General features: G+C 41.4%; 2 protein-coding genes across 2 annotated transcripts; one reads left to right on the top strand and one right to left on the bottom strand.

Moving 5' to 3' along the window:
* Window positions 1-1001: 1001 nt before the first annotated feature.
* LOC139204525 (izumo sperm-egg fusion protein 1) lies at window positions 1002-5037 on the bottom strand. The gene is made up of 8 exons (XM_070834561.1): window positions 4836-5037; window positions 4504-4578; window positions 4217-4300; window positions 4079-4099; window positions 3864-3953; window positions 3481-3608; window positions 3159-3309; window positions 1002-1174 (listed from the first exon to the last, which is right to left on the bottom strand). The coding sequence occupies exons 1-8, from the start codon at window positions 5035-5037 to the stop codon at window positions 1002-1004; spliced, it is 924 nt and encodes a 307-aa protein (XP_070690662.1).
* Window positions 5038-6772: 1735 nt separating this feature from the next.
* LOC139204255 (myogenesis-regulating glycosidase-like) lies at window positions 6773-15212 on the top strand. Its single transcript, XM_070834238.1, has 6 exons — window positions 6773-6798; window positions 8936-9430; window positions 10144-10675; window positions 11629-12433; window positions 12553-12671; window positions 13438-15212. Exons 2-6 carry the CDS (start codon window positions 9153-9155, stop codon window positions 13783-13785), a joined length of 2082 nt encoding a protein of 693 aa, XP_070690339.1. The 5' UTR covers window positions 6773-6798; window positions 8936-9152; the 3' UTR covers window positions 13786-15212.
* Window positions 15213-17431: the final 2219 nt, after the last annotated feature.

The following is a 17431-nucleotide window of genomic DNA, read 5'->3' as shown; positions in this document are numbered from 1 at the left end:
GAACTTGTGTGAACAGAGGTGACTATTTTCTTGAATCAGAGGCAGCGCATGCCATCAAAAAGTATAAAGAGCATACTGTAGACAGACAGAAGAAGTTTAGTGATGGTGTTGCAAGAAAACGATGACTTCAGAATGACGAGAACATCTGTCTGAATGAATGTACGGGTAAATAAACATCAAGTGAAACCTTGATAAAAACATCTGCTGCTAGTCTTTACCCCTCCATGTGTCCCCGTCCTCCTCTTTCCACAGGGGATTATCCAGGATTAATTGGATGGCCTTGGATATTAATCTCTGAAAAACACTTTAATCCAGGAGATTTACCTCATCCTTGATTCCTCTCATAAACGCCCACGTGACAACGCAATCACCCCATTCAAGGGCAACGTGTTCCTTCTGGGGTCAGATCATTGATGTGTTCTGGTGGGCTGGTGCTCAGTGTTAAAGAAAGTTGAGTGGTTTCTGGGGGATTTAAGCCACAGAGAGAAATGCCCAAAATGAAGTGAGTAAAACTTCCCTGTTATTAAAGTGTGCATTTACTGTACACAGTGTCTCCATCACACAGTTGTGGTTTTTTGCTGTTTCCTCTTTCTTCTCGGCTCCTCCGCAACTCTCTTCAGATTTATCATCAGTCTACGAAGATCACAAACAGAAATTGAAATTGAAGTCACAGCTAAACACAAACAAATGACATCAAATAACAGAAATCTTTTGTGCTTCAGTAAGTAACATCACTTCCTGGAAGACATGACAATACTTTCAGAGCAAACAGCTTAATGACATAATTGGTTCAATAGCAAACAATGAACCCATTTCTAAATATATTACAGCTTCATTCGACATAAACCTTAGCCTCATACATCACCACAAACTATATGCCCACATGACCACTTCCTTCTTTTGCATCATTTAGTTCGTCATGCTCTCTGCTTCTGCCTATGCTACTTTCCTGCTCACCCCTCGCCCCCACCCCCACTCCCCATCCACCCACATACTGTCTCTCACCCCAGGACAAGCGTGAGGCCCACGCTCGCTACCAGGCTCAGAGCAGTAACCACGGTGATGACTGGCACCAGCAGGCCCTCAGTAGGTTGAAAAGGTGAGTAGTTGTCTCCGGCAGGCAGGGGAGGCAGAGTGATGATGGGTCGGTGGGTTTGATCTGGCAACGGGGCAACTGTGATGAAGAATGTAAGAGATGCGATAAGGGTTATGGAGGAGTATTTGTGTGGAGGAAAATATAGAGGCAGGACTTTAGACTTTCATCCTGTCCTAGATGGACTGTGAACGAAGGCTTTCACATGATTTTGCCCGTCACCAACCCTATTAAACAGAAGGGTTTTCTCTTTGGGATCCTCATATTAAAATATCTATTTGGGTAATTTAGACTATGGTTGGAACTGTAGGCATTTGGCACTGATAGGGGAGAATGAAACCACTGTTAAGTCTTTAATGCATCCCCTGATTGAGATTATTTTGTAAGGCAGTTTTATTTATGGTACACAGCACTCTTCAATGCAGATAAACCCAATGTGCTTTTTAGTCCAATCCATAAATAAAACACTGTATAATGAAGCCCACACAATAACAATCAATCAATCAATCAATTCACCTTTATTGATCCCCCAAGGGGGGAAATTCCATTTTTACAGTGGTGGGGAAAGTGGGGGGAGAAAACAAGAGGAGAGAGAGGGGAGGAGAAAAAAACATGCGACACCAGACTGTACTCATGTGGAGTGCAGTGTGGGACCGGTAAAAAAAACCTCAGCACATATTTTTGCACATCACATGACAATAACAACATGGCAACAGGGGATGGGAAAAGGGGAGTAGAGAATTCCAGCACCGCAGGAGGCAGGTCGCTGGCTACAGCCCCGTGCAGGCGAGCCCTTGGACCACGCCCCTCGTACTGGAGGGGTGGAAGCTGGCGAAGGCGTTGGATATAGGGCAGGAGTAAGTCCCGATGTGTTTGCCCATCAGTTCCCAAAACCCGCCTCAGTTCATTCGCGGTCTTCGGCGATAACATGGCGGTTGCCATGGAGACGTCCCTGGTCCGGTTCCAGATAAGCCAACAAACACCAGGTGGATGGGGGAGTGATGGGGAAGAGCGTCCCAGCTGCAGTGCACTCAGAGGGGAGATTGTTCAGACAGTGACCTTGGCCAAGGCCACTGCTTAGGGAGGCCAATTCAGATTAGATGATTTGGGTTAGAGCGAGACAGCCATATTCAATAGACTTGGCTTACTCTATTGTCCATTCTGGTCACTCAATCGATCCAATCCTTTCTGCAGAGCCGAAAGCTTCTCCAAGATGTTATCCGAGCGGTTGAGAACCGCAGCCACGGCCGTGGCCTGAGCCCTGCCTAAACCCTCAATCATGGTTGGCAGCGGAGTGGGGCCCTTGACTGCTACCACCGTCTTCCAGATTTGACGATACATCAGTACAAAGCCTGATCCAATCAGCAGAGCACCTAGTATCATGGATCCAAACAGATAAACATCTTCCACGTCCTCAATGGACAGGTCCGCCAGGCACATGGTCCTCCACTTCTCCCACGAGTCGACCGTGTAGCCAGCTGGAAACGTTCCTTGAGGGCATGCCGGTTCCCCAGGCACCGCTCTTCTGGTACTGAAAATTTTATCAACTGCATGGAGAGACCAGTTCACTAATTCCATGGTTCAGGTTTAGAGTTCTAGAGAACAGTGCAGAGAGAGGCTCCTAGTCAAGACAAGACTGAGAGCAGAGCATAACAACATAACAAAAGAACAGAGAGAAACAAACTGACACACCCTGCATCCACCAAACAGATACCATCCACAAACACACACACAGTAACAAATCATAAGCTTCACAAAACTGAAAGGCTTTTTCATTACTTTTGATCATGTAGGGAATTAATTCATTTGAAAATTAACTGCTTGCGTTTTACATTTGCTTTGGGCCTTCTCGATATCTTTTAATATCCCCCTGGGCTCTTTAGAACAGCTCATACTAGAATATCAAGACCAGGACATTCGTCTCATATTACAGTTTTTTTCACTTCAGGGTTGACAAATGTCGATAGGAGTGTTTCTTCTTTTATGCAGCGACTGCTCAAAAGTGCTAAATCAACTCAGATGTGATGTCACCCTCTGCCCTTTCAGAGTTGAATTATATGACTACCAGTGAGCAGGAAGGCCACTCGGTAGTAGATAGCTCCATTTCGGTCCTTCAGAGAGCAGCGATATGTTCCTTGTTCATTCTCACGCAGCTGATTTAGGACCACAGATGACTCGTCTGTCACCACCAAGGCTTTGAAGTCGCTCTCATTCAGCTGCACACACAAATTAGGAAGTGATGACTGTAAGTGAGAGGGTGTTCATGATACTGTAAAGCTAAATAAAGACAAAAAAAACGTAACACACAGAAATCAGGAAGAGTGCAAGAGTACATTTGCTTCTGTTTGTGTCACGGTTTGAGAAAGAACCAGCGATAGCAGAGCGACCTTTTTAGATCCTGGCACACCAGGGGCCCAGGAGTAGTAGTACTCTGGTCTTCCTAACAGCAGACGATGCCATGGAAGGAAACAGTTCAGCACTGCCTGGCCTCCCTCCTCAGCCTGCACTGGGTACTCTGGAGAAAGGGTGAGAGGGGGAGAGGAGAGAAAAAGAGAGATGCTTCATTCATTTGCATCAGGATTACTTGAATAATCTTCTTCATTAGCCCTGCACATGTACAGGCAGCAGCAGTGCCTCGCTTAGGAACACATTCACACACTCGTGACAGCATGTGTCCATGCACCCTGCAGAATGGTTCATTCCCACTATATAGGTACAACTAGGCCTCATCCACTCACCCACCCACAACATGCACACACATAAAATATACCACTGCAATCCTGCTGGCCAGAAGGGGAGGGACAGATGAATATCCTGTAGCGACATGAGAAGCAATCCATTATTCTTCGTTTGAGAAGCCCTGAAAATAACAGCACACACACAAATGTGTCCTGTATTTGGTACTGAATATGCAGAATGTACACATTGTGCTTCAACAAGGATGTACACAGATGCAGAGCGAAGGATCAAGCAGAACAAACTTACCACACTTGTTAGGGCACAATCCTGAGGGAGAGACAAGCAAATGATCTGAAACTAATGTATCTCACACAGAGCAATGACTTACACAAAGTGCCCTGCATCATGCTGTGCAGAACGCTGTCTGCTACTAATGCCAATTACCGTCGCGGATGAATGTGTCCAAGTGTTTCTCTAAGATCTTCCTGCCCTTCTCCATGATCTGAATGGCTTCAAATGTTACAGATCCTTCAAAAAAACAGCAGACTTTGTCATAAATCCTGGTGGATATTCAGTTTGATATGCTAACTATGTTATATGTGAATAAATTCAGTGATGATACAAAGGAACAATTACAATGACCTTAGTGTTTTGCAACATTTTTTTTTTCACATTTCCAACTACTGTGTATCCATCTGGAATGAACAGTCATGGGGTTTTTTGGTTCTCACCAGTATGCTGGGTTTTCATAAAGTGGCCAAATTCACTCTGGTACTCAGTTCTAGCTCTGTACAGAGTGGTGGGATCTGAGCAGAGGGAAACAGACAGTAATTTTTTACTGGTTTTAATATTTAGGCATTGCACATCTCCCTTATCTGAAAGCCACTGAAGTAAAGCCTTCAATTGCCAGATCATAAAAGTTCCCTGATAGCCTGATATTATTTTAGACTAATGTGTTGAAAATAAGAGACAAGATATGAGATAAATGTTGCTTTATGTGAATTATCAGTATGCTCCACACTCATACCATGTCATATTGTCCTAAACCAGGTTTTGATCTCACCAATGACTCCCTTTCGACCCCGACTGGTCTCTCTGTAGGTCACGTAGGCGTGATCACAAATCTTTTTCATTTCAATCTGGTCGTCCACAGTGGGAGCAGACAGGACAAAGTCCTCATGAAGGAGCCTGACCCTGCGGTCACACTGCAGACAGGCCTTGGCCGCAGGGACACAGCAGAGCAGGGACACCAGTATCAGCAGCATCTCCCCTCTGCACCCTGAACCTCCTGCGCATCAGGATGAGTCACTTTGGCTCCTGTGATTCAGGTTCTGAAACAGAGTTGCCAAATACTGTGGCTGCTACAAACACCACTATTACTGCGACTGCAACCATCATCACCACTCCTTCAGCTGCTCTTACAGAACTGGTACTGACACTGTTAATACTTCGACCTTGAATACTACTCCCATCAGGCCACATTTTGTAAGTGAAGAAAATGCTGTTTGGTCTATGATGGCCTCATGTTTTGGGGGGCAATGTGACAGTATTGTATGTAGTAAAGGCAGCATGTAGCTCAATCTAGTACAACACATTTCCCTGACATGGACCCTGACAAGAAAAAAATAAGCAATAAACTATAGTACACTAAAAAAACTGTTGAATGGTGTTTTTTATCAATATGGCTGTGATCATTTTATTTAACACAAGTTAAATAAGGAATATGTATCATGTTAAGGCCAGAAACTAACACTAACATTACGTTATTGATTAATCTGGCTGTTATTCTTTTGGTTAATCATTTAATCGCTAAAGAAAATAGTGACAAATGCCCATTTCCAAAGCCCAGGGTATTAGGATTACTGATTTCTTTTTCTGTCTGATTAACAGCCGAAAACCCAGATATTTAGTTCACTAAGACAACTGAGAAGTTAAAAGTAGTGAATGTTTGGATTTAGTGCTAAAAAATGAATCAAATTATTAATGGACAAAAACAGTTGCTGATTATATTCTGAAGATCAAACAGTCGATTAAAGGACTACAAATGTCAGCCCTAACCATGTTAGCCTCATATAAAAAAGAATAATCAAGTTATTAAAACTACAACACCAAAAGATTATCATACTGCAATATTAATGATATTGTACTGTAGAGCAGTAAATTCCTCAACAAAACTAAAGTTATCATATTACATTTTACCTGCTCAGCTGAAAATCCAGCTTTGGGTGTGTCTACTTTCCTTATATCTGCTTCTAATATGCAAATACTTTCGTTTACAGCAGTTGAAACCTTCTGAATCACGTTGCTGCTTCTGCTAATGCTGCTCACTCTATCGTGCTCTCAGCTCCTGTGTTTTGCAGCCTGTTGCTGTCACCCAGTGGTGGAAATTATGCCACAGTCACAATAACATTATTACTGACTGCCCTGGTTGACCTCACCCCTGTAGTGTGTTCAGGATGTTTTTGCTCATCTTGCTCTTGTGTCAGCTGATTTGGCAACAACAATGCTCCGCACACCCGACTAAGTGGCAAATAGTTAATAGTGATAGAAATGTGCGCATTTAGTCATTACATTTTTGTAGGCTAATAAAAAAACAAAAGAAAAGATAAAATACCACGAATTGTATTTAACATTTTGACTCGTTTCCATGGGCAACAGTAACAGCAACGTAAGCTAAAAAATAGATGATCATTTGAAAAAATGTTAATAATAGTTAATATTAGCATATCTGTTTTATCTCTATGGATATGATAATTTCAGATACTCACAGGAAACAAACTTATAAGCTCTTTGTAGAAGTTACTCTCTTTTAGTCACGCATTTGGAGGACAGCGTTATCCGGACACTACATTTCCCATAAACCCACCGGATGACGTAGTGTATGATTGACGGATACATTAACGAATCCGCTCGACGTTCATTCGTTGTTGGGCGGGCCAATGAAACTTTAAACCGCTCCGCACATGCGCAGTGAGTCACTGCGCTCACAGCTGTACACATTGACCCCAAAAGAGTCAGATGCGGAGGTAAGATAACTCTGTTTTTATGAACACAACACTACAAATAACAGCTCAAATGTATTTTCCAACTCACTCGTGTGTTATTGACCTGGCTTATATTGCTTTTAACGGCGAACATGACCGTTTTGAATCCCAGTTCGTGTCATCTGGTACAGGCAGTTACACTGTCACTGTAATGTCCCCATTCAGGGTCGACAACTGTGTCGACGAGTGCTTGTGTGTTATTGATCAGGCACTGGTACATTGGGGATGTTTGCTTAGTTAGTTAAATGTCACCTTGACACTCAAATTACATAAAAATGTGCACCTGGAGGCGCTGTCCTTGTCCACAGTTACCATTTCAGCAGTCTGACGACAGTGTTTTTGATGTATTGCGTTGGATATTGAGCTACAACTAATGCGAACACAAACGTTTTACAGTCACCATGGAGGAAACGTGTGCGTGTTGTTTATGAGCTTCCTGCTTGGTACGAAAACATACATAACCTCCAGAATGCACCCTACTGCACTGACCTGACTGGTTATAAGCTGCTGTGTATTACAACAGTATGTACTTTGCAGTGCATACATTTGGTCCCCAAAAGCAGCAAAATAAGAGTGATATCTAGTTCTTATTTTGAATCATGAATCATGAATCATGAATCATGAATTCATCACGATTTCCTAAAATACCCTTAGGATCTTTACAAAGGAATAGTTCATGTTTTATACATGGTACACCATCGTGTGTGTAATCACTAATCACTAATCACCCTAACCCTAACCCTAAAAAGCAGTGAGTTTCAATATTCGACTCTTGAAAATCAAAGACTCTTACAACACAGTGTGTCATGGAATTGATAGTGCCATTAAGACAACTGATCTGAGAATTGATCTGACAAATGAGGATTTAATGGGGGAAGATCTGAACCAAAAAGTGTGGAGATGAGTGTGGGGGTGCCAAGCAGCTAACAAAACAGAGTTATGCTACAGCAGTCGGCACAAAATACATGAATAATTAAAATAAATACTGATCATAACAAGATGGTGCAGTTTTGTCTGTAATTATATACACAGAGCAGCTAAAGGAAGTTATTCTAACAGAGGAAGACATGTCACACGGCAGTCTGTCTGTGAAGGGTTTGTTTAATGTTCCTAAGCGAACCCTTCACAGACAGAGCCCACTTTTTGCCGACTTTGCAGGAACAAGGTTTCCCTTCCTCCCTGCTGCACTGCCACAGAATAAAATAAGAATGTTGAGCTGGAGCATAATGATACCTGTTGGGAAAACTGTAGGTTTGCTGCAGCACAGTTATTTGAGGGCTGCTGCTCTTAAATATTATTTACTCATGTCCAAGGTGCTCTCACCTGAGAGATAAATGTAATTGAGCCATGCTGACATGGTGTCTGTGCTTTATCTGTTCATAGCCTGTTTTTATGGTCTCACTGATGCTGTTGCCATCAGTGGCTATGTGGCTACAGAGCCTGGCTTCCTGCCATTTGCTTCTCTACTCTCTCTCTCTGCTGCTGCTGCTGCTGCTGAGCATTGCTGCACTTGACAGCGAGTGCACACAAAACGGTAACATATAGCTTTATTGGAGAGGCTAACACATAGAATACACTAGTGTGGTGGTGGTACACATAGCAGCACTACAGGTTCATTTGTGCATAGTTTTGAAAATATATCTGTAATTGTAAACTATTGTTTATCACTCTCTTACAGAATCACTGTACAATACCTTTTTTAGAGAATAGTAGGGTGAGTAATTATTGTATTAATCATGACAGCATGCAGTGTGGAGCGCTCTAAAGCTATTTATAACTGTAGTTTCTGGAGACTGTCAGTGGTGATAATTAGAACTGGACTGCCAAGCAAAAGCACTGTGTGATGGGGGTTTCAGTAACCCAACAGTGGATTTGTATGTACTATACTAATAATTTTGAATGTGACTAGTATGTCTGTCGATATATTATTATGGTGCTCCACATATACACAGATTATCTATGCATTCTTCCACTGTAACTGGACATTTAGGTTAGTCAGTGTGTGACATGATGATGATATCTGCGGTGGCATATTTCTTTTTCTTTACACCTTTTTTCCTTTATGGTTTTCCATACTTCCAACCAGATGATTATCTGTCTACCTCCATCTGTCTTGCAGGTTTGGACAAATCAGCCCATTTTCTGAAATGGAGACTTTACTGAAGATTGGCAGGTAGACATCAGGCGTTCCTCCAACTCCACAACTGCCAGTGTGAAGAGGACATATTCCAGACATTTTCACAAACACTGATCGATTGGTTGCAGCTGTCCACTCTTGCCACTCCTCCTCTGAACCTGCTTCCTTACACACCTCACTGCCTAAAGTCTGGTACAGCATGTATCAGATCGTCCCGGTGGCTCCTGGGGAGCAGCAGATGGCCGGGGGACCTGGTGGTTCTCCACTGAAGAAGAAACTGGCTCATGAAGGCCGTCCTCTGGTGATGGCAGGCATGTTGGGCTGCGTGTTGGTGCTGGCTGCTGTGGTTGCCTGGTGCTACTACTCGGCGTCCCTCCGTAAAGCCCAGCTGCTGAAGGCTGAGCTGTTGGACCTCAACAAGGATGGTTTTATCATTCGTAACCAGGCGGGGGCCATCATCTTCAGTATGACCTTCAGGTAGGCTCATTGCACAAACAGGACGAACAGTCCAAAACCAAAAGGCATTCAATTTAAAATAGAATAAAACAGATAAAAGTAGAATGTACTGAGATTTAATAAGCAGGTACTAAAATAATTGCACTATTTTTCTGTCAATCAAATAATAATTCCAGCTTTCTTAATAAGTAAGGGAAATGTAACATGTACTTGGTAAGGATTATCCTGCTTAATGGCCATTAAGGAGCAATCAAAATCCAGAGTGACCAGAAAAACAGGAACATCTCTACTTTGTAGGGCAATGCAGTGCACTCCTGAAATGAATTATTTGCTTTGACAGCCAGTAAATCTTGGCTAACAATAACCCTTGTAGCATATATCACCTTTTTTGGCTTCAGCTGCCTGTCTACAACGTGTGGATGGATAATGGAAAGCCAGGCAAGACAGACACATGATTAACACCCTAAGGGAAGACTGATTTAGTCATGACCTTTATCACCAGCGCTCACATCGACAGAATTAACCATAGTACAGTCCCTGCACTTACAGAGAAATAGAGTAATAGGATGTGTATTAAGGCCGCGTTTCTTCTCTCTTTTAGTAGTCTTTAGTGAGCTTGATCTCTTTTCAGTAAAACAGAAATATGACTTCCTGCTAGTGATACTTGCTCAGTTAGTGCTGAACTTAATAAGTTAGTTTATATTTTCCTCCCCTCTGTCAATTCTCCATCCCAGGTCTGGCACTCTGGATCTTGACTCGTGCTCAAAGGAGGGAAATATTCTGAGCTGTACCCAGTCAGACTCTGGCAAGCTCAACTTCTTCATCCAGACGGTTCGACCAAAGGACACCGTGATGTGTTACCGTGTTCGCTGGGAGGAGCTGCAAGATAAACGCTTGGTAGAGCACACCATGGCCTATAATGACTCTCATTGGTATGGAGGGGCGGAGACAGCATCGCAGTACTGGCCCATTAGGTTCGAGGGCGAGGGAGAACCGCAGCCTTTCATCACCAGTGATGTCTACTCAAATCGGAATGCTTTTGGGGGAATCTTAGAGCGCTATTGGCTGTCATCGAATGCGACTGCAATCAAGATTAATGACTCAGTACCGTTTCATTTGGGCTGGTCAGAGAAGGACAGGACACTCAGGTTCCAGGCCCAATACCAGGACTCTCCCTTCAGACCACCAGAGGGTCAACAGGCCTTACCTGAGCTCAGCTATAGAGTGTGTGTGGGGTCGGATGTCACCTCTATTCACAAATACATGGTGAGTATAGACACACAGTGTATTTTGTTTGAATGATAGAAGCAAACTCACCATTTTATTTCTTATATAACTTTTATTATTCATATAAATGCAGTGCATATTTTAAATTATAACTTAGTATGTGCTGAAACGAACGGCTTCCTACTTGAGATTTTATGGATCCAGTGGGAATTGTTGCTTTAACACTTGGATGTGCACCAAATGACTGTCAGGCAAATTGTGGTCCAGTTATAGATCATGTTCGTGCACCACATATAGTGATGCGTCTGTCTTGTCTACACGTTCCAGCTCGCCTGCTTGGAAAGTGTAATATAGTACAACAAAATTAACACAGCGCAAAACTGGATACTAGAGCCAAGTTACAGTCTTGGCTGGACGTTCATCTTATCCGTAATGTATTCTTAATTGGTACAAAGACATGAAATAAATTGGTAACAATTCAGAGAATTGATTAAATTGTTTCAGCAATTTATTTGTTCTCTAATTTATATTAGTTTAATGTGTATATCTGTTGGTTTCACACTGACAAGACGTTTGAAGTTGTAACAGTGGACTTTGGGAAACTGATCTATATTATTTTTTTTATATTTTTACACTAAATGAATAAACTAAATGATCACTTAAGCAATTACAATAATAGATGAATCAATATTGAAAAGAATGATTAGCTGCTAAAGTAACAAGGTCAGTGTTGATTCAATACCACTGTCGAAGTAAAGTAGTTTTTAAAGGAATAGTTTGACATTTTGCCAAGACTTAGAGAAGAATATATTGGCTAGAAAATGAATAAGGGTATTTGCCAAAATTTTTGTCTTTTCATTAAAACTTAATCAAACCAAATAGGAAAGTGGCGCAGACTTTTTCACAAGACATTATTGGATTAAAAAACTAAATGTGTCGATATGAATGCCGCTGTAGTAAGTCTCTGCTTTGCATGCATGTGTGTTGCTCAGGTGCGTCGGTATTTCCCAAAGCCTATTAAGGTCCCATCTCCTGAAGTGTTCAAACAACCATTGTGGTCCACATGGGCTCTCCACAAGACGGCCATAACTCAGGAGAAGCTGCTGCTCTATGCCTCTGACATCACCAAACATGGCTTCACATGCTCCCACCTGGAGCTGGACGACCGCTACACTGCCGACTATGGAGAGTTTGACTTCGACCCCCAGAAGTTCCCCAATGCTACCGACATGTTCGACAAACTCAGAGAGGACGGATTTCAAGTGTCACTTTGGACACACCCTTTTATCAACTATGACTCCATTAATTTTGGTGTTGCAGTGGAGAAAGGGCTGTTTGTGCGGGAGCCGAGCGGTGAGCTGCCTGCTCTGGTTCGCTGGTGGAATGGCATCGGTGGAATCTTGGACTTCACCAACCCAGAAGCCCGCGAGTGGTATTCCTCGCATCTGCGTACAATCAAAAGTAACTATGACGTGACGTCGTTTAAGTTCGATGCAGGAGAGACAAGCTACCTCCCACGCCAGTTCAGCACCCTGGTCCCACTGTCAGACCCTTCCACTTTCACCCGCCGCTACACTGAGATGGCCATACCGTTCAGTGAGCACGCAGAGCTGAGGGTGGGTTACCAGAGTCAGAACATCTCCTGCTTCTTCAGGATCATTGACAGAGACTCTGTGTGGGGTTATGAGCTCGGCCTCAAGTCCATCATTCCAACTGTCCTCACTATTAGCATTCTGGGCTACCAGTTTGTCTTACCTGATATGATAGGAGGGAACGCATACCCCAACCGCACCACAGGTATGGCACTCCATAACATAGGGCTACAGAGTTTGAGTTGAAAGTTGTCTCTGTTAAAGAAACATATTGATCTTTGATATGGTTTATGTCTACAGTCTGACATCTCTGATGTATTTTAGGTGGTTCAGATGACAAAAGTGGTCTGCCAGACAGAGAGCTGTACATCCGCTGGTTGGAGCTGTCTGCGTTCATGCCTGCAATGCAGTTCTCTATCCCACCATGGTCTTATGACGATGAGGTGAGCAAAGTGTAACGGTGTTATAATAGTTGTCCTGTTATTTCCTGTGCTGAATAAAATACAGGGGACAAATTAAAACCACTGCAGGTATGATTTTTATGTCCTAATTGCATCTGTTCTGTCTTTCACTGTGGAAAAACACACCTTTTCCAGTTAAGTCCAAAAACTGTGTTGTAATTTCTGATAACCAAAAACCTACCACACTACAAGGCTCTTTTCAATTTTTTTTAACTTTATTACATTTAGAAAAATGTCAATATTGCAATGTGAAAATTAATAAATAGCCTTTGTCCCTCCCATGTGGGCGACTACATACACAGGATTAGTTCACATCTGAAACAGACTCCAAAAAAATGAGATGAAGAAATAAAAAAGTAGTTTTCGAGTTTAAAGTTCATTGTTAACGTTTGAAATGGAAAATATAACTATCTATTAGGTCTCTATCAAAGAAATTATGGGTGATTAATGGCCTTTATAATATAGCATTTTATGTGGCTTATTTGTATTATTATGGAAAGCATGATAACTAATCAAATGTATTATTTTTTTTAGATGATATGCATTTATGTTCATGAGAAAAATAACATTTGTATTACTTATCAACTTGTGCCACCTCTGAGACCATATAAGCCCTTGCCTTGAATATGTTTTGGTGACAGAAATCAAATAGAAACGATCAGTGTCTTATTTAGCCAGCCATCATGCTACATTTGTGCACATGCTCCGCTGCAACGCTAACACTGTATGCTTGTGTGTTGATCTGCAGGTGGTACAGATAGCGCAGAAGTTCACCGGGCTCCATGAGACTCTGGTGGCCCCCAGGGTTCTCGAACTGGCAGGAGAGGTTCTTGATACAGGTGATCCAATCATTAGGCCCCTGTGGTGGATCGCCAATGACGACGAGGCAGCTTATAAGATTGACTCGCAGTTCCTGATTGGGGACGACCTGATGGTGGCTCCAGTGTTAGAGCCAGGAAAGCAGGAGAGGGACATCTACCTCCCTGCAGGACGCTGGAGAAGCTACAAGGGGGAGCACTTCGATAAAGGCCCCATGTACCTCACTGACTACCCAGTGGACCTGGATGAGATAGCTTTCTTCACATGGGTTCATTAAAGAATCAAAGACACACAAACTCACACACTGTATGCACATGTACGTTGTGAGCACACATGCCAAGATATAGCAGGGGGTGTTTGTTTTTCAAAGGGAAATGACCACTAGGGATCTGCTGCCACAGCAGCGTGTGCTTTTTGGTAAAGATTAACCTCATGAGAGCTGCTCTTTATCTGAACTTCTGCCTGCAGATTGTAACCGTCCATCCAAAGAATTGGAATGAAACCTGTATTTAGTTCTGATTCTCTTGTTCCATCCTTACGCCAATCCTCATCCTCATGTGCCTTCCACAGCCAATAGCTAAACCGAAATCAGATTGTATCATCGCCGACGTCTTCCACCTGATGGGCATCTAGATTTCTAGTCCAACAGTTAGACTGGTTTTGTCTTTAGGGTGACAGTTAGCTCTAGTTTTATTTCAGGGTTGATGAAATAACTGCGATAAGGTAACTGATGTGTGTCTTAATTGCAGTTTAACAGGATTGGGCACTTTACTGGCAATAAATGTGCACTCTGGGTTGGACAGGTGCACGCCTGCTCAGAGGGCATGCCTAACCTTATGCCACCATGACAACTGCTGTATTGTGTAAAACCTTAAGCTCCTAACTACCTATGTTTAAGCTAACATGCATTCATTTGCACTGCACTGATAACATAAAATCAGTTTGTTATTCACATACTCTGTATATTTGTCAGCTTTTTTCTTTAGTATTTGAATGTACATACAGTCAATTCGTGTGATTCTGGGATTTTTAATGTCAAAACTTCCTGACCTGTTGTGCCATTCTGCCATTTTAGTGCCAAAATCTATCTTCTGCTTTTATGCTTTTTTTCATCTGCACCCGTTAAATTCACAGCTCAGGGTAGATTTAAAAAAAAAAACATTTGCTATGTTGTAAATGTTGTTGATCCACAGCAAGAAATAGATCTATTATACCAATGCTCTTGGTTTGCCTTTTAAAACAGGCATTGTTCTCAAAGATGCCATATTTTAACGTGCCGCCCATGTCTGCCTTGTGACTTTATTTGCCTTATCGGCTGAATTAAGGCACGTAGACCTTAGCACAGAGACCCAGTAGTGTGATAAAACGCTCACCTCTGCACATGGTGATGTTTGATGCTTTGCACCTTATGTTTTTAAGCACTGACATTACAATGTACGTGGGTTGTTTTGTTGTAAAATGAGACGGCTGCCATTCAAATATACTGTATGTCTGTCTGCTCTTAGAGTGATTTCTGGCATGAGAGTAAAGCACACTACTGATTAAGTCATTTAAATACCTTGCTTGAAAATAATTACACTATATATGATGGAATTGACACTCCATTTGAAATATTTAAGTTACTATACAGCATCTTTCATATTCTAATGGTTGTTGTTTGTTGAAAAATGAAACACACTCCTGTATATTGGTATTGTTTGTGCTACCATCAGATGGCGCCAAAGTAAAATGCATAATTTGGAACAAAATGACTCATAAGTCGAGCAACTAGATGAACAACTGTGAGAAGCTATTATCACAGTATTTTATTTAATGTGTTTTATAACTTGTGGACAGGTGTCAAAATGCACAGTTAGAATTGATTTAAAGGGATTTGTTAAAACACTGAATAAATCAATTGGCCATTTTTGTGAAATCTGTTGGGCTGTTTCCACTGCGACACAGCAGATTTTGAAATGCTTAAGTGAAGTGTTTAAGTGAATGATTGCAATAACAACAGTCTTTGTATTGCTGTGGATGAATACTTTCTGCGTTATGAAGGTAGACTGCCAAAGAAAACAAAAAATATGGTTGTTGCTTTTTATGTATACATAAAAAATATATAAAAAAATGAAAAGCTTGACATCCGGTGAATACTGAAAGAGGTTCCAATGGTTACCCTAAGGGTTACCAAATGTTGTTTAATGTTGTTAAACATAACTATTCAGTCCCTACAATGAGTTTAAAACATGAACATTTACAGTTGGAAATTTTGACATGACAACAATATGTTCAATTTTACATGGATAATTCAGTGAATGCATCTTTGTTTTTGTGCTGCTGTGAATAAACTAACTTTGGATAATATCAGACAATTTTGACCAACTATTCTGTCTTGTAAATTGCTATCCTTTTGCATTAGCAATAGGTTTTCCTCAGTTTTGCCACATGATAAAAGTGTAGCCTAATACTGTCTTTTACAAAAGCTAAAGGAATATCTTTGGCAGGTCCAAGTGCATAAAGAATTTGACGGCTTCATCCAACCTAATCTCCAGTGCATCTCCAGATCCTTTTTGCATTTTGTTTATGCCTGAAGCAGTGAGCAAGTCTGTTGACCTTTCTATGCTTTGTACTTTAGAAGTGTTAAAGTGGTGGTGTGTGGTAATATGTGTGAAAAGTAACCAAAGGCCAAAAGCAGGAAGTCTGTTTGTCTGCTTCAGTAACCCTTAGGATCAATTAATCTTTCACTAATCTTTCCAATTAGGATGTCATAACAAGGCTATTTTGCTGTTCATAGTGATGTGAAATGCTGAACCTAAGGAATTAAACAATGCAATGTGTGAAATGTGGCTTTATTGAACAATTCTCAATCTGCAGTCATTCACAGGTTTTACATAAACATTTGTTTGTTCTTCCTGAGGTTTACAAGTTGGGTATGAAAAATGTAAAATATCTTTAAGCTGTAGCTGTTTGAGGCTCAGAGGAAGAGTGTGATGATAGTAGTGGACACCAGCAGGAGGAGGATACTGGAACCAGTGGGTATGACTGTCACACAAGTCACCTTCACAATAATTAACGGGGTTTATACATGCAACACTGATTAAGGGGCCCTGGTGATGAGACCTGCAAGATGTGATGTAAAACCTAACTTTCATCAACAGCAACAAGCCTGTTTGATAGATATTCAATTTGAAATGCTAAATGTCCTGGAACAACAACGGCCTCAGCCAATCAACACTTGTGATGTGTTCACAGGGAGCCCTGCTGCCAATGGCTCAAAGTGAATCAACATGGAAATAATGTTTAGATCTTGATATTTTTTATAGTGTGCCTTGCTAAAGAAGCCAAAACTTAGCTAGCTTGCCACAGTGTGTACAGTAATTATAAATAATTGACTCAAAAATACATTTGATTTCTTTTCATATCTAAAAGGCACTTGCAAAATATCTATTCAAACAAAGGTTAAACTTGGTTTATATTGTATCACTCTTTTTTCTAGTAAAGGCCTTATATTAAGGCTATTATTTGCTGCAATAGTGATGTGCAATGCAGAGTATATACAAAAATTATAGGTAGTCATTTGCAGCTTTAAAGGAGTGGAGAGGATGTCCACTCCTTCAAAGCCTTCATTTTATAGTCAATTTTTTTCTCTGCTTCCAGAACAATGTAAATTGGTCTACTGTTTGCTTCCTTGTACAATCTGAGACCCATATTGTTTCAAAAATGACCTGTGAGGCCTCCGTTATCACTGCAGACTGCATATGTGCTGTGCAAGAACAGAAAGCTTGAGAAATTATGAATTAGTCAGTTGTCTGATCCTATAAGACAAAGTAAAAACTGATAAAGACTGATTCCCAATGCGTTTTTGTTTTAAGCTACATTTTTACAAATCATTGATACTGCAGTAGATTTTAAGAAGTTGATTGTAATATTATGGGGACCAA

Source organism: Pempheris klunzingeri, chromosome 7 (genome assembly GCF_042242105.1).
Source record: "Pempheris klunzingeri isolate RE-2024b chromosome 7, fPemKlu1.hap1, whole genome shotgun sequence".
Taxonomy (NCBI): Eukaryota; Metazoa; Chordata; class Actinopteri; order Acropomatiformes; family Pempheridae; genus Pempheris; species Pempheris klunzingeri.
This window is presented reverse-complemented; position numbering and strand designations above follow the sequence as displayed.

Coding starts and splice junctions, on each gene's coding strand:
- LOC139204525 (XM_070834561.1), bottom strand. CDS start 5,037: ATGCTGCTGATACTGGTGTCCCTGCTCTGCTGTGTCCCTGCGGCCAAG. Junction 4,301..4,503: donor TATGAAAACCCAGCATACTG/GTGAGAACCAAA, acceptor GTTTTTTTGAAG/GATCTGTAACATTTGAAGCC. Junction 3,609..3,863: donor TGGCCAGCAGGATTGCAGTG/GTATATTTTATG, acceptor CCCTTTCTCCAG/AGTACCCAGTGCAGGCTGAG.
- LOC139204255 (XM_070834238.1), top strand. CDS start 9,153: ATGTATCAGATCGTCCCGGTGGCTCCTGGGGAGCAGCAGATGGCCGGG. Junction 9,431..10,143: donor ATCTTCAGTATGACCTTCAG/GTAGGCTCATTG, acceptor TCTCCATCCCAG/GTCTGGCACTCTGGATCTTG. Junction 12,672..13,437: donor CATGGTCTTATGACGATGAG/GTGAGCAAAGTG, acceptor GTTGATCTGCAG/GTGGTACAGATAGCGCAGAA.